This window comes from Myxocyprinus asiaticus, chromosome 43, assembly GCF_019703515.2.
Source record: "Myxocyprinus asiaticus isolate MX2 ecotype Aquarium Trade chromosome 43, UBuf_Myxa_2, whole genome shotgun sequence".
NCBI classification, from domain to species: Eukaryota; Metazoa; Chordata; class Actinopteri; order Cypriniformes; family Catostomidae; genus Myxocyprinus; species Myxocyprinus asiaticus.
Window position 1 is genome coordinate 3,121,262 of NC_059386.1, and position 16,940 is coordinate 3,138,201.

A 16,940-nucleotide genomic window follows, 5' to 3' on the forward strand; every position below is an offset into this window, starting at 1 on the left:
AGCATTTTCTTGTTCCCAGACTTTCTGAATTCAACAAGAGAGAAATGTGATCCATTCAAGGAATACAAGAAACTTTTACATCATCGGAAGGTCGCTTTTGCACTGATATTCCCAAACAAATTGAGAATAGATGCCAAGGATGACTGTAAAACATTCACATGCCCACAGCAAGTGATGTCCTTCATAAAGTCAATGGAGTGAGTAAGTTATCTTGTGGTACTCACGTTGCAGCCGAGTGGACCGACTCACTGAACATTCACTTGACTGTTCTAGAAAACGGAGTGCCTTTTTGTTTTCTTTTTGTGCTGGTTCCACCTAGCAGCTGGAGTTTGTTTTGTGGAGTAACACTCCTTCGGGACAGTATTGTGGACGCTCTTTGTGCTTATGCCTCTTACTGGCTGGAGTTTGTTTTGTGGAGTATTTCTTGAAAGACTTCAGAGTGATTAGGTCATTTGTTGCACTCATGTTGCAGCCGAGTGGATATTCGTTGGACTGTTCGAGGAAACTGAGCACTCTTTGTGTTTATTCTGCCTAATGGCTGGAGTTTGTTTTATAGATTGTTTTATAGGGCAGTGGTGGCTCAGCGGTTAAGGCTCTGGGTTCCTTATCAGAAGGTTGGGGGTTCAAGCCCCAGCATTGCCAAGATGCCACTGTTGGGCCCTTGAGCAAGGCCCTTGACCTTATCTGCTCCAGGGGTGCCATATCATGGCTGACCCTGCGCTCTGACCCCAGCTTAGCTGGGATATGTGAAAAAAAAGAATTTCACTGTATGTGTGCAAATGTATAATGTGTGATAAATTATAAATTAGATTATTTTTTGTTTTATAATTCTGTCTCACAATATTTGAATAGAAACACTGGAAGTTGTCATGGGGGTTCTCGTAGGTGTGCATGGATTGATTGAGTTTAGAGGGATGAACGTCAGTTGGCACGTTTTTCTTTTTTCTGTTTGTTTGATTCTGGGGGAAGTTCGGGGTTTGATTGATGCACTAATGGAATGTGGCCTTTATAATTTTGTTTTTCACACACAATATATTTTTTCTAATATGTCAAAATGTCAGATGTTAATGTAAGTGGATTGTCTTCTCTCCACGTGGAATGTGAATGGGTTGGGGCACCCCATTAAAAGAAGGAAGGTTATTTCTCTTCTTAAGCATAAGAAATATAATATAGTGTTTCTTCAAGAAACGCATCTTTCCCCACAGGTAGCTGAAACATTTGGGAAGATATGGGGTGGACATGTTTTCTTTAGTGCTGGCTTAAGAGCAGGTGAGTCATTACATTGATAAGTAAACATCTACAATTCAAATGTCTCAAACAGATTAAAGATAAATTAGGAAGAGTCATTATTGTTTTAGCTGAAATTCAGGGGCAAAGCCTTATTTTGGCTAATATTTACGCACCTAACATCAATGATTAAGGCTTTTTTATAAATCTTGAAAGGATGTTGCAAGCCGCTGGCACCCCTCATGATATAATTTGGGAGGAGACTTTAATCTTTTGATGCAATCAGTCCTTGATCATAGTGAAGCAAAAGTGTGCAAGCCCCCTAGTGCAACACTGATGCTTCACAGGATGTGTAAAAATCTTGGTCTTTCAGATATTTGGAGATTTTTGAACCCATCTGGTAGGGACGATATATTTTTTTTCATCAGTCCATAAGATTTACTCTAGAATATATATATATATATATATATATATATATATATATATATATATATATATATATATATATATATATATATATATATCTAAGTCCCTAATTTCATCTGTTGTTGATTGCTCAGTTGGAAAATGTTTAGTCTCAGATCATGCCCTAGTGTGTTTATAGGTGTTGCCACGTATGGAGAAAAGGAAATCATATAGTTGGCACTTTAATGTATCCCTTTTGCAAAATCCTGAATTCCAAAAAATGTTAAAGGCTGAAATCAATGTTTATATGGAGACCAACTGATTTTTAAAAAGGACAAAGATCCAAGCGAGTGTAAGAGTTACCGTCCAATTTCCCTGATCCAGCTAGATGTTAAAATATTGTCAAAAGTTTTGGCTAACCGATTAAACAAATCTCTGTGGGTGTGGCTTGGGAGGCACTTAAAGCGGTTCTTAGGGGCCGGATCATACAGTATGCCTCATTCACCAAAAAATCCAAAGCACAAGAACTCGTGGAATTGGAAGTGAATATTAAAAGTGCCGAGGCAGAGCTGAAGCACCGAATGTCATCTAATGGCCTCAGAGAATTGACCCGACTGAAATACAGATATAATACTATTTTGTTGCGGAAAGTGGAGTTTGGGCTATTCAGATCAAGACAGTCATACTTTGAGTAGGGGGACAAGGCAGGAAAACTTCTGGCTAGATATATAAAATAGAGAGTCTTTTTCTACCATCCCCTCAGTGAAATTAGTTGGTGGTAAAATATTTACCTCAGCCATTGATATTAATAATGCTTTTAAAGAATTCTATCTTGATCTCTGTAGTTCCACATCTTCATCTACTGATGGGGATATTAGAAACTTTGTGGAACCACTAGAACTTCTGAGATAACCTTGGAGGAGCTTGGTGAGGTAATTAAGGCCTTGCCAAGAGGAAAGGCTCTGGGGCCAGATGGATTTGCTGCTGAGTTTTTTAGATCTTATGCTACAGAATTGGCTCCACTTTTGTTAGAAGCTTATACGGAATCATTAATGAATGGAAAGCTTCCGCCAACCATGACACCATCCTGGATCAGTCAGATTCTTAAAAAGGACAAAGATCCAAGCGAGTGTAAGTGTTACCATCCAATTTCCCTGATCCAGCTAGACGTTAAAATAGTGTCAAAAATTTTGGCTAACCAATTAAGTAAAGTTATGACATCTCTTGTACATATAGATCAGGTGAGGTTTATTTGGGGCCAAAGCTCTTCTGATAACATTAGGCGTTTCATCAATATCATGTGGTCAGTGGTGAATAATCAGACTCTGGTCCCTGCCATCTCACTTGACACCGAAAAGGCATTTGATATGGTAGAATGGGATTATCTTTTTAAGATTTTGAAAATGTATGGGTTCGGGAATACTTTTATTGGATGGATTAAGTTACCACCCGGTAGCGGCGGTTCAAACAAATGGATTAATTTCAGATTATTTTACTTTGGAATGGGGGACCCTGCAGGGTTGCCCTCTTTACCCCTTATTGTTCTGTCTTACCCTGGAACCATTAGCAGCCGTGATAAGAAAGGATGATGATTTTTCTGGGGTGGTGGCAGGAGGTGTGGCACATAAGCTTTTGCTTTATGCAGATGATATTGTATTATTCATCTCTGACCCTACTAGATCTATGCCTTGCCTCCACAGAATTATTAATTCCTTTTCTTTTTTTTTTTGTGATTAACATTTTTTATATATTCATCTATTCAACAAAGAAAAGCAAAACATATACAAACAGAATCAATATTTAACCCCCACCTTTAAGACCAAGCCTATACAGTCTAAAGGGGGTCCAATAGAATCTACTGCATAAGGCACACCCTTGCATCTCTAGATGCAGACTTGATATTTTTTAGAATCCTAGCCCAAAAAGGGGACTTATTAATACATAATTTGGGGTTCAGCAATATGCTTGAGGCAACATTTAAATAAATGTCCGAATTAAACACTCTGGACACTTTTGTCCACACCGAGTGCAAATGCGAGACAACGGGGTGTAACTTAACTTCTCCGGTTAATTTGACAGAAAGGCTTTGCAATGGCAAACTTCCTGTTCAATACAAAACCAGGGAGGGTCTGAGACCGAATGCATAATAATAAAATAAAAAAAATCTTGGGTAGGCCTAGCCCACCTTTGTCAATCGGCCTATGTAACTTATTGAAATGTAATCTGGGATGCTAACCATTCCAAATGAAGGACTTCGCTACGCTATCAAATTGCTTGAAATAAGAGAGGGGGACATCAATAGGGAGAGACTGCAGCAGGTAGTTAACTTTTGGAATACAATTCATTTTAATAACATTAACCTTCCCAATCATAGATAAATGTAATGAAGCCCACCTGCCCACATCGCTCAAAAAACTTTTTGTAAGGGGTCAAAATTAAGTCTAACTAAATCAGACAAATTTGCTGGGAACAAAATGCCCAAATACTTAATGCCCTGTTTGGACCACTGGAAGGCACCCGGCTGAAGAGCCGTTACAGGGCAGTATGCTGTCAGAGCCAAAGCTTCGGATTTAGACAAATTTACTCTGTATCCTGAGAACTTAGAAAAGGAATTAATAATTCTGTGGAGGCAAGGCATAAATCTAGTGGGGATGGAGACGAATAATAAAATATCATCAGCGTCTTCCTTTCTTATCACGGCTGCTAAAGGTTCCAGGGCAAGACAGAACAATAATGGGGAAAGAGGGCAACCCTGCGGGGTACCCCTATCCAGAGTAAAATAATCTGAAATTAATCAATTTGTTTGTACCGCCACTACCGGGTGTCTATAAAGTAACTTAATCCATCCAATAAAGATCTATAAAAGATCTATAAAAAAGCCCTGATCATCAATTTTAGGTGCGTAAATATTAGCCAAAATCAACCTTTGCCCCTGAATTTCTGCTAAAACAATAATTATAAATTAGGAAGAGGCATTAATCTGTTTGAGAGGTTTGAATTTTAGATATTTACTTATCAATGTAATGACTCCGCTGCTCTTACTTGAGCCAGCACTGAAGAAAAAATTTCCACCCCATATCTTCCCAAATTTTTCAGCTTCCTGCTGGGAAAGATGCGTTTCTTGAAGAAACACATCATATTTCTTACGTTTAAGAAAATAAATAATCTTCCTTCTTTTTATGGGGTGTCCCAACCCATTCACATTCCACGTGGAGAGAGACAATCCACTCATATTAACATTTGTGTGTCAAAAACAAGATTATAAAGACCACATTTCAACATTAGTGCAACAATCAAACCCCGAACTTCCCCCCGAACCAATCAAACAGAAAAAAGAAAAACATGCGCATTAACCCCACGCACGATAGCGCCAATCGGCGTCCATCCCTCTAAACTCAAACAGTCCACGTACGCCTACGAGAGCCCGCGCGACAACTCCGGTGCTTCTGTACAAATTTTGTGAGACAGAACTACACAACAGAAAATAATCTATAAAACAAACTCCAGCCAATAGGCGGGATAAACACAAAGATGTGTAGGTTCATCCACATAACTGTTCCAAAGGTGTGTTCCTCCAGAAAACAAAGTCCAGCCACTAGGTGGAACCATATACAGTGGTATATATACATACATATACGGCTTATAGACAGTATCACACAATGACTTACTTATTCATTCCGTTGACTTTATGAAGGACATTGCTTGCTGTGGGCATGTCAATTTTTTGCAGCCATCCTTAGTATCTATTCTCAATTTGGCCAGGAACATCAATGCAAAAACCTTCTGTTGATGTAAGAGTTTCTTGCATTCCTTGATTCGATCACGTTTCTCTCTTGTCGAATTCACAAAGTCTGGGAACGAAAATGCTGTGGTTCTTCCAAGAAAGCCTTCCTTTACTCCTCACCTCGCGTAACACAAGATCTTTACCGGATGATCTCAGAAATTTGGCCAGAATTGATCGGGGTCTGTCTCCCTCAGCGAAACTCCGAGCCGGAACCCAGTGAGCTTGCTCAATTTCCAGCTTATGGTCTGTTATGTCAAGCAGACTCGAGAAGAGCTCGTCTAGGAATTTCACCATATCTTGGCCTTCTTCGTTGTTTTGCCGGCTATGATTCTCAAGGTCTTCCAACTTTTCCCAAACACGTTCCAAGTCTGTTTTGGTCGCTAGCGAGTTAGCAGCTAATTCCCTCTCTGATGACTCCAGATAATCGATCCGTTTCTCGATGTCCAACACTCTACTAAACAACTCAGAGAATTTCGTCTCCATGGCAGTGATCGATCAACGTATTACAGCAAGAACCTCCAAGTCGGCAATGACCTTCGCCAGTATTGCCGACATGCTCGGCAGTTGATGGTGACTCTCTCCAGCCTCACCATCCAAACTGAGTCCCTGGTCTGCGGCCCTGTCCGGGGTATCAGCTTGAGCACGTAAGTGTCTTTTAATGTCTCCAGAGCCCGAGGATTTTGAATTCTTTGACATATTGTCTTCATAGAACAGTTATGGAACAGGGTGTATAGAACCTGGATTTTTGTATAGTTTATGACACAAAAAGTATTAAAAACTAGCAAAGTGCACAGAGTTCGCCGTTCACACGTCCCACCCTCGCTTGGCGCCACGTGACTCAATATTCCAGCATTTAAATATTTCTATGTTTTGGAGTTTATTTATTTACTACTGTCTAAAATATTGTGTATAGCCTACCAAATGAAAAAGCACATATAAAGTAAGAAAAGCTGAATTTTGATTAATTCAGCAATGCCAGAGGACTGATATTAATGACTTACTTCATGAATCATTTAAAGGTAGTTCAAGCTTACAGGATACAAGTCAATTGGCTCTGACAGCGTACTGCCCTGTAACGGCTTTTCAACAGGGCATTAAGTATTTGATAATTTTATTTCCAGCAAATCTGAGTGATTTAGTTAGAGTTAATTTTGACCCTTTAATAAAAATGTTTGAGTGATGTGGACAGGTGGGCTTCACTACATTTATCTATGACTGGGAAGGTTAATGTTATAAAAATGAATTGTATTCCAAAATTCAACTACCTACTACAGTCTCTCCCCATTGACATTCCCCTCTTTTATTTTAAACAATTTGATAGTATAGCTAAATCCTTTATTTGGAATGGTAAACGCCCTCGGTTGCATTCCAGGAAGTTACATAGGCCAGTTGACAAAGGTGGGTTAGTTCTCCCCAAGATTTTGTTTTACTATTATACTTTTGGTCTCAGACATTTGGCACATTGGTCGCTTCCACCTGAGAGAGCCCATTTATTGAACAGGAGGTCCTTGCCCCTATCTTGCCATTGCAAAGTCTTTCTACCAAGCTGCCCGGAGAAGTAAAGACACATCCCGTTATCTCGCACATGCATTTAGTGTGGACAAAAGATTACCACATGTTCACTTCGGACATTTACCTGAATGTTGCTGCAAGTATTTGGTTGAACCCTAAATTATGCATTAATAAGTCCCCTTTATGCTGGACAGAATGGATTGAGAAGGGTGTTGCTACGCTGGGTGACCTGTATGAAAATGGAGCATTGAGATCCTTTGAAAATATAGTACAGCGGTTTGGGATTCCCAGATCTCAATTCTTTAGGTACTTACAGCTGCGCCATCTACTCTGTACCACCTTTGGGTGTAGTACACAGCGCCCTAAAGCGGCAGACACTCTTGAAATGGTACTTGCTGCTTTTAGAAAAGGTCATGAAGCTTCAGCGTACTATTCCTGGCTAATTCAGAGTCTAGGGGATGGGGTTTTAACACCTCTTAAGAAGTTATGGGTGAGAGACTTGAATTTAGTACTAAAAGATGAGGAATGGATGCAAAAGTAAATGGACCAGTCTCCCTCCATCTTTTAGCCTACTACTACTGCCACCAAAAGTGAATCCATGGGAAAACAAGAGGTCTTGTTAATATTCATTAAAACTCTTTCCATAGGATTGTGAGCTATTCTTACTAGATACAAGTAATTCTATTTGCACTATAGTTGCAAAGGCAATTTTAGATATCAAAGAAATAATTGTTACTAGTTGAACTCCCTTTACTGTTATCAATAACACTATGTAACAAAATTTTTGTTCCTGGGTAGTAAGTGTTATTTCCTTATTGCTTATGGCTCAAAAGTACAGAAAATGGCTATTATTTCCCACAAACTTTGCTTTTGTGACCAGGACAGTGATATTTTGAAATGTACCTATTTCCAATGAGAAAACGGGTGAATTTGTGTCTTTTCGTTCACATAAAGTCAGAAAAACATATGAATCCAAATTAACATGCATTTATACTAAAGTAATACAAAAATGACTACAAAAGATTTAGAAGTGAGTAGTTTTTCGAGATTTACGATTATACTGTAAATCACTTTCACGAATCAGCCCCCAAATGTAGTCTCCCATCATGTTCTCATTATACTGTCCTTGGTAGCGGCGTTCAAAGTCCAGTATATCCTGATGGAAGCGCTCGCCTTGCTCCTCCGAGTATGCTCCCATGTTCTCCTTGAATTTATCAAGATGAGCATCAAGGATATGGACTTTGAGGGACATCCTACAGCTCATTGTGCCGTAGTTCCTCACCAGAGTCTCAACCAGCTCCACATAGTTTTCGGCCTTGTGATTGCGACAAAGCTGTTCCAAGCCACTTTCTCCTTACTAGTGAGCTTCTTGGGGAATTCATTGCACTCCAGGATCTTCTTTATCTGTGGTCCGACGAAGACACTGGCTTTGACCTTTGCCTCAGACAGCTTAGGGAAGAAGTCTTTAAGGTACTTGAAGGCTGCCGACTCCTTATCCAGAGCTCTGGCAAATTGTTTCATAAGGCCCAATTTGATGTGCAGTGGTGGCATCAGCACCTTCTGAAGGTCCACCAGTGGCTCCCACTTGACGTTGTTCCTCCCCACATTGAACTCCGTCTGCTGTGGCCAGTCCTGCCTGTGGTAGTGCGCCTTGGTGTCCCTGCTGATCCAAAGGCGTCCCAAAAAAACATTTTAAAATTAAAAACTTTTACAATTTTAAAAATGAACAAATTTTATAACATAAAATTCCAAGCAACAATTGTCCACTTTACCTTCCAGAGTTTTTTTTTTTTGCAGTGCTCACAGGTGAAATGAGGTGCCCAGGGTTTGTCTTGATCCCCAACAGGCATGCCGAAATATGCCTTGAAGGCCTCACACACCTTAGCAGATGCTTCCACGGAGTACTTTTTCGCTCTCGTCTTGATAAATTGGCCGCAGACATAGCAAAATGCATCTGCCGGATGCTTGCAGCCTTTTGATACCATCTTAGAAAAATGCAGATATGTATCCACTTAGGTAGTTGGAACTAAACTGAACTGGTGGGCTTAAGGCCCCTGTATTTATACTACTATTTATATTACTGGAAAGTTACTCCAAGTTTATTCAGCACTGAATCTATCTGGAATGTTCAGGAAAATAGGTAAATTTCAAAATATCACTGTCCTGGCCACAAAACCAAAGTTTGTGGGGAATAATAGCCATTTTCTATACTTTTGAGGCATAAGCAATTAGGAAATAACACTTACTACCCAGGAACCAAAAAATAAATAAAAAATATGTTACACGGTGTAATCACATTGTTACAAGTACAAATATAAATTCCTTATATCAACTATTGAACTATAACTAGTGAAAATGGTCATTTTTGGTATCTGTAAATGTTTTTTAACATGTTTGATTTGGTATTTCAGTGTAACACTTGGGTCATTTGCCCTAGCGGCCACTAGAGGTCGCTAAAAGACTTTTAGTCTGAAGTTACGTTTTCCTTCTTGTGTCACTCACTGTTCCTGATTCCTTCTCTGATTGTCATCCCAGCTGTGTCTTGTCCTTGTTGGTTTTTGTGTTTATATTGCCCGTGTCCTCTCTATTTTTGTTAGGTGTTAACCTTTCATGGATGTAACAGTTTGTTCCGTTGCCGTGTTTTAATTTATTTTATGTTTATTTCTCTGAGTTTTAGTTAAAATCCTGCACATAGATCCTCCTCTCGCCTGCAAACGTTACATTCGGATATCTGGAAATTATTAGATATCAGTAATTTGGAAAGTAATTATAATTTTATTATAATTTTATTTATCACACATTATACATTTGCACATATACAGTGAAATTCTTTTTTTTTTTTTTCACATATCCTAGCTAAGCTGGGGTCCGAGTGCACGGTCAGCCATGATATGGCACCCCTGGAGCAGATAAGGTCAAGGGCCTTGCTCAAGGGCCCAACATTGGCATCTTGGCAGTGCTGGGGCTTGAATCCCCGACCTTCTGATCAGTAACCCAGAGCCTTAACCGCTGAGCCACCACTGCCCCAAAAGTAACAAAAGATTTCTAAAAAGGCTTTCATACAATATCTTTACAGATATCAAAAATAGAAATTTGCACTAGTAACCACATAATGTTTTATACAAAAAAATAAACATTTGTACTAGTAAGCAAATTTCAACTAGTAAGAAATACATTTTTTATATCAGTAATTGTGTTTTGAATAGGAGTGAATGACAGATCGTTGTGAAGTTTTACTAGTGAAAATGCAATTACAGATATCAAGAATTACCATTCTAACTAGTGAAAATTTAATTGTTGATATCAACAATTCATATGCTACGAATGATTAAAAGTAAATTCGGCTTGACACAGTATCAGAAATCATTGTGAAATTCTACTAGTGAAAATGCAATTACAGATATCAATAAGTTTTTTTCTGGTTGAAATTCCATTTTTGATTAAAAGTCAAAAGGCCTTGCCAAAGGTCAGTTGTGTATGTGAAATATTTTAATTATTTTGGGGGATATATTTAAATATTTATTGAAAAGACATTATTGTAGTTACTATATAGGCTTACTTGTTTTGTATGCTTTCTATGTTAATCAATGAATTTAAGCTCATAATTCATAAACTCTACTCATGAAAACTATTATTTTCTAGCCTAGACTATTTTTAGCCTAGACTGTGCGTTTGATATGAATTACATTGTCGTCTGTTGTCTGAATATCTACATTTAAATGACATTTGCATTCATATATATGTAAAACCTATGAAAGTATATTTTACATACACGTACATCGCCTGCCCCAAAAAAAGTTGCATACTCTAATATTTTGTTGGACCACCTTTAGCTTTGATTACGGCACGCATTCGTCATGGCATTGTTTTTCGACAATCTTATGCAACATCACAACATAATTTTTGGCCAAGAGCTTGTATTGATGACAGGAGAGTCGAACCACTCCGTAAAGTCTTCTCCAGAACTTCCCAAAGACTTTCAATGGGGTTAAGGTCAGGACTCTGTGGTGGCCAGTTCATGTGTGAAAATTATTCCTCATGTTCCCTGAACCACTCTTTCAGAATATGAGCCCGATGAATCTTGGCATTATCATCCTGGAATATGCCTGTGCCGTCAGGGAAGAAAAAATCAATTGATGGGATAACCTGGTCATTCAGTACATTCAGGTAGTCAGCTGACTTCCATTTTATTGCCGCATAACATTGCTGAGCCTAGTCCTGACCAATTGAAGCAACCCCAGATCATAACACTGCCTCCAGAGGCTTGAACAGTGGGTACTATGCATGACAGTTGCATCCCTTCTTACCCTGACGCGCCCATCGCTTTGGAATAGAGTAAATCTGGACTCATCAGACCACATGACCTTTTTCCATTGCTCCACAGTCCAATCTTTATGCTCCCTAGCAAATTGAAGTTGTTTTTTCCGATTAGCCTCCCTAACAAGTGGCTTCCTTGTGGCCACACAGCGGTTTAGTCCCAATCCTGTAAGTTCTCGTCACATTGTGCATGTGAAAATGCACTTACTTTCACTATTAAACATAGCTGCGAGCTCTACTGTAGATTTTTATGATGTGACTTCAAGTGTTTTAGTGATCTCTGATCACGATCATTCAAGATTTTTTTCCAACCACATTTCTACCGCAAAGCTGATGGTTCACCACTATCGTTCCAGGTTTTAATAATGTGTTGGACAGTTCTTAACCCAATTCCAGTGATTTCAGCAATCTCCTCAGTTGTTTTCTTTGCTTGATGCAGGCCAATAATTTGCCCCTTTCTGAAACACAGTAACATCTTTTCCACTTTTCAGTTATGGTTAAAAGAACTGTTGCCAGCTGAAACATATTGATCACTGCAATAATGATCCAATCATAGGCTCTTAAGTATCTGCTTATTTAAATCCAAACAGCATTTTTTTTTTTTGGGCCAGGCAGTGTATTACTCATATGTAGAAATACACGTTCACTGCATACCTGATGTGCCTGTTTGTGAATGTATATCTCCTCTTTAAATTCCTGACTGCAATTGTGTGCTAATCATAATAATTACCATTCTTGGGGGCCTGGGTAGCTCAGTGGTAAAGACGCTGGCTACCACACCTGGAGTTCGCTAGTTCGAATCCAAGGGGTGCTGAGTGACTCCAGCTGGGTCTCCTAAGCAACCAAATTGGCCTGGTTGCTAGGGAGGGTAGAGTCACATGGGGTAACCTCCTCGTGGTCGCTATAATGTGGTTCGTTCTCGGTGGGGCGCATGGTTGCCGCGGTGGATGGCGTGAAGCCTCCACACGCGCTATGTCTCCATGGCAACGCGCTCAACAAGCCATGTGATAAGATGCGCGGGTTGACGGCCACAGACGCGGAGGCAACTGAGATTCGTCCTCCGCCACCTGGACTGAGGCGAATCACGAGGACATGAGGACTTAAAAGCACATTGAGAACTGGGCATTCCAAATTGGGAGAAAAAGGGGAAAAATCCAACCATAAATAAATAAATAAATAAATAAATAAAATAATTACCATTCTTGGCTCCTCCTCTTCCCTCTCTGTTTTGTTGCTGGATCAGAGAGGTAGGTTTATGCTAAGCTTTAATCTAATTTCATTTTTGCTTTAAAAATATTTTTAATGTACTTTTCCATGAAATCATGTGTCATTTTATTTATCCCATATAGTTGATTATTTTCTTGTTTTAACTTGTTTACAGCAATATTTCATTTTCTGTTTTCAATGAACTTGAAACACATGCTCACTACATTACACAACACTTATTTCACAGAAAAGGTACAAAGGGCAAATTCACACAGTTTAAGGGTAAGTTTACACGACAACAATGCACTAAAAAAACTTTGCGTTTTTGAAAAGTTTTGCATACAGATGACAACGTTGTCAAAACGATCCCCGTTCACACGGATCCGCGAAAAAGAATAAAAATGCTGTATTATGCATGCCAAGCCAGTAGTTGGCGATGTCACTTTGTAAAGAAACACTACGCGCCTGCGCACATAAGCATTCTTCCACAGAGCGGTGAATACAAACAATGAAGATGGCGAAAGCATCAAGCAATTTTGTCTGGACAGAGGATGAGGTTGCTTTATTACTACAATTACATTGCTGGAGAAGCGTCAAAAAACTCAAGTCACAAACACAGTCCCGCCATTGTAGTTTTGAATGTCTCGCGCATTGTTCTGAAGTACTCGCGCACATGCCTATAGACTGAACTCTCAAGATTATTCAATAAACTCTGCTCATTTTTACCATCACTTCATCTCCTGCCTTCTTCTGTATTCCCCCTGCTGACTCTTGGGCTGGTAGGAGAGTAAGTTAACATAACAAGCTGTTGATGTTGACTGGTTTTGGATATCAGACAGAACACTGATATATGGATATCTTCTGACGGAGAGAGGTTTTGTGTCCACTGGATCGAACATGCATTTTCACTGCCTCATGTTTTCATATTCTAAGCATATCATTGAATACTGTACATGGCATCACATCTCTGTTTATAGGCTATATACATAAGCGGTGGGTGAATGAATTGCAGAGTAAAAGGTACATAAAATAAAATTAAGTAAATAAATAACATTTAAAATACAAATACATTTTTCCCATCTGAATCCATACATTAATTTCAAGATTTTCAAATTGCAGGTTCTGCCTACTGTACAATGTGCACACTCCATACAAAACACTCCAAATGAATAAATTGTTGATTATTGTTTTTTGCACAGACACCAGTATTCATATTGATCATTATACATCTCAAATTGATGTCTATCAATCCATCATTCTTTATATAACACATAATACACGTGTGCATGACGTCATCGTTTTCACAAATTCGCGTGTTTGTATGTTTACACGGAGACGGTAATGGCATCGTTTTCAAAAACTTGCATTTTCAGGCCCCAAAACGTCGTTGTCGTGTAAACGAACAGCCAAAACGCATAAAAAGTTTTCCATTTTTAGTTGAAAACGTTGTCGTGTAAACAGCCCCTAAGACTGGTTTTATTTTATTTTTTTATCAGGTATGTTGTTGCTTTGTTTATCGTCTTCATAGTTAAACCATTCTATTATTTAAATGTCTCTTCTCTCCCCCTTTGGCATTGTGTTTAGATGGGAGAGAAAGTTACAAGGGCAAACTCACACCATTTAAAGACTAGTTTTATTTTATTTTTAACAGAATAAATCACATGTCGACCCAACCACGGATGTCCAGTGTCTACTTAATTTCATGATAACAAACAAAGGATGGACGGACGGATGGACCGTGACACTGTGCAGCATCTCACCTGATGTAATGAAGTAATACTGCGAGTCTCCAAAGATGCCAACAGTCCCAGGACCAAGAGAGTCAGACAGGATATTGATCATTGAGAATGCACCACTCATTATCCCAAAGCCCAGTCCAGCTACTATGTGCACACACAAACACACACACACATCAGTCTGTGATAAAACCTGATAAAGGTGCTTTACCATGTGCACATGTCGAATCGGCAACATGAAAGAATGACTGAAATGATGACTGTACCACAATAACTCAAACTTGTTGTCTACTGAATACGGAGTGAGATCAAATGAACCCAGATTACCATAAGCCATATGCTGGACTGAAATGGCTGAACTGTCATCATCACTAATGGTTGCCAGACCCTCGTTGGCCTTCCTAAATAATCAAATGTTAAAAAGACTTAGTTTCACAGAAACAAGTAACAACTAACTGCAATGCATCTGTTTGACTTTGCATTAACAAAGGAAAAAGAGATACAACACCATAGACACATGAATATTACTGTAATTGTTGCAACTAAAAAGACCCTTGACAACAAATGAAGAAGAAATTATTAGGCTATTATAGAAGAATGATTTTAGTCATGATTGACCAAATCATGACATCTATTCAATCATTTATAATTTAACGTTCAAAATCTGTTTTATTAAGATTACTAATGGAAACTAGCCTTTGGCATTTTTATAAGGCACTGAGAATTTCATATTCAAATATGTCTATACACATTTCTAATAACCTTTACTTCAGTCAATAAGAAAATATTTATTATAATTTTTTTCATACTGTGATGGTCATTATATAACTGAGACTGTACCTGAGCAATTTATAATAAGCAAAGCGAAACACCTCCTGAATTAAGACTGAAACGACAACTCCAAAAATCAGAAGCCCCCTTTGAAGTGTCCCATCCTCCGCATTACTGGCCTTAACGCTGATGAACCACACCAGAGAAGACAACAGCAGAGACAGCAGCCAGAAAAATGCCCTGAAACAAACACGTGCACCATCTTCATGAACCGAGACACATATTTTCAGTATCTAACTTCAGTTTCGTTCTCTAACCTTAAAAAACGTAGTGACAATTTCACACATTTGGGTCAGTCTGTCATATCAGACATATAATTTTTTTGGCCTAAATATTATTTCAGGGTGCTGAAAAATATTAAAATGTTATAATCTACATGAAATGATTTACAGACCTTAGTTTTAGGTCCGCAAAACACTTCTTTAATTGTGTCTGATTTTTATACCGACTGATCCAATCACTTAAACGCATTCAGATAGTTCGAAATGTCATGACACGTACATTTATACATTTCGATATATTTTGATATTTGAATGTTCATGAACTGCAGATCTGTAAAGCATATCAAGTTAATTAATGGCTTAATAATTAACGTTGTCATACGTATAGAAAAATACTGTGGCAGTACCATGGTACAGTGATAGTATTATATTTTAATAGCATTGTACTGAATGATTATTGATGTAGAAAGGTTTTGATTGTGTCTTCAGCATATGATGATGTTAGTGAAACAGAATGACATGACTCACCCTGCGATCAGAATAATGACTCTCAATGGATTTTTGGAGATAGTGAAAACAAACAGGGCGAAAGATGGACCAAACGCAATGAAAGCGCAGCCAAAAAACACTGCCAGAGTCATTCTTGAACAACTTTCGTTCCAAACCGTTAGATATCCGACTAATCGATTATAAGCACAATTGGGCTCTAATACAATTATTCAAAACGTATAGCACTGTTGTGAAAGGCAATTTGAACAATACCAATTGCTAAAAGATAACGAAATTTAAGTCTGCATTATCCGAGAATATTTAAACATATTATTCTTAACGTCAGATTGCGGCGTTATAATACAAATAAATCACAGTATCCCCCTCTATACAAAAAATAAATAAATAAAAAATGATATATAAGACTTCGATTCTAATAAATCCGATTAATACTTGTGCAGTTTCTATCAGCGTTAAGTCAGCGTTTTGTTTGGTAATATTTTCAAACTTGATCTGCAGTTTCTCTTTCCCGAAGAAAAACACATACGGCTCTTCCGTGAGTTTTTGTTTAGTTAAGATATTCACTTGAACTTCCGGGTTTGCATGCCTGCACTACGCTCTCCTGCCGCTGGATATCGCCAGAGACTGGTCTTGTACAAAATGCCACCCATACGCCCTTGCGGTCCTCACAGAACGTTCCACTAACCAGGGAACCAGTTCCTAACGTTCTAGGAACGTTCTCTTGACTCATAATCGCAAAGAACATGTTGTAAGTGTAACCGATAATTTTTTTGATTATTTACTACAAATGAAGAGAAGCAGATGTATCCGCTAAACTGTAGTGGTAAGAAATGAATCAAATGTTAGACTTTTAAGGTTACTTTAATGTTTATTAAATTTTTAAAGTCTGTAAATACATTTCTAATTTAAAGAGAAAAAAAAGAAAAAAGCCTTGACTGTGTTGATGTTTGTTATTTGGAATAATTTACCTCTATATCTGCATATTAATGTTCTGTGCTGAGGTAGCAGAGGAAATGCAAAAATCAAGGCTCAGTTTTCAGTATGGTACAATGTTAGATAAAAAAAAAAAATACATGTTTTAAAAAATCTTACACATTAATGGAAGAATTACATTTTACATATTAATTTAATCCACCTGTACAGGGTGTGTTCTTGCCTTAATTTGGCCCCAGGTAGCTGCAAATAGGCCCA

At 38.4% G+C, this 16,940-nt stretch overlaps 1 protein-coding gene across 3 annotated transcripts in view; it reads right to left on the minus strand.

Moving 5' to 3' along the window:
* Positions 1-16,313, minus strand: part of LOC127433288 (gamma-secretase subunit Aph-1b-like) — a 57,407-nt gene extending 41,094 nt beyond the window's left edge. For all 3 annotated transcript variants that reach the window (XM_051685050.1, XM_051685049.1, XM_051685048.1), the window contains exons 1-4: positions 15,768-16,313; positions 15,028-15,198; positions 14,515-14,588; positions 14,212-14,334 (exon numbers count right to left, since the gene is read on the minus strand). In XM_051685050.1, the coding sequence (XP_051541010.1) occupies positions 14,212-14,334; positions 14,515-14,588; positions 15,028-15,198; positions 15,768-15,880 (481 nt within the window). In that variant the 5' untranslated portion in view covers positions 15,881-16,313. The remainder of the gene's footprint in view (positions 1-14,211; positions 14,335-14,514; positions 14,589-15,027; positions 15,199-15,767) is intronic.
* Between the last annotated feature and the right edge of the window lie 627 nt (positions 16,314-16,940).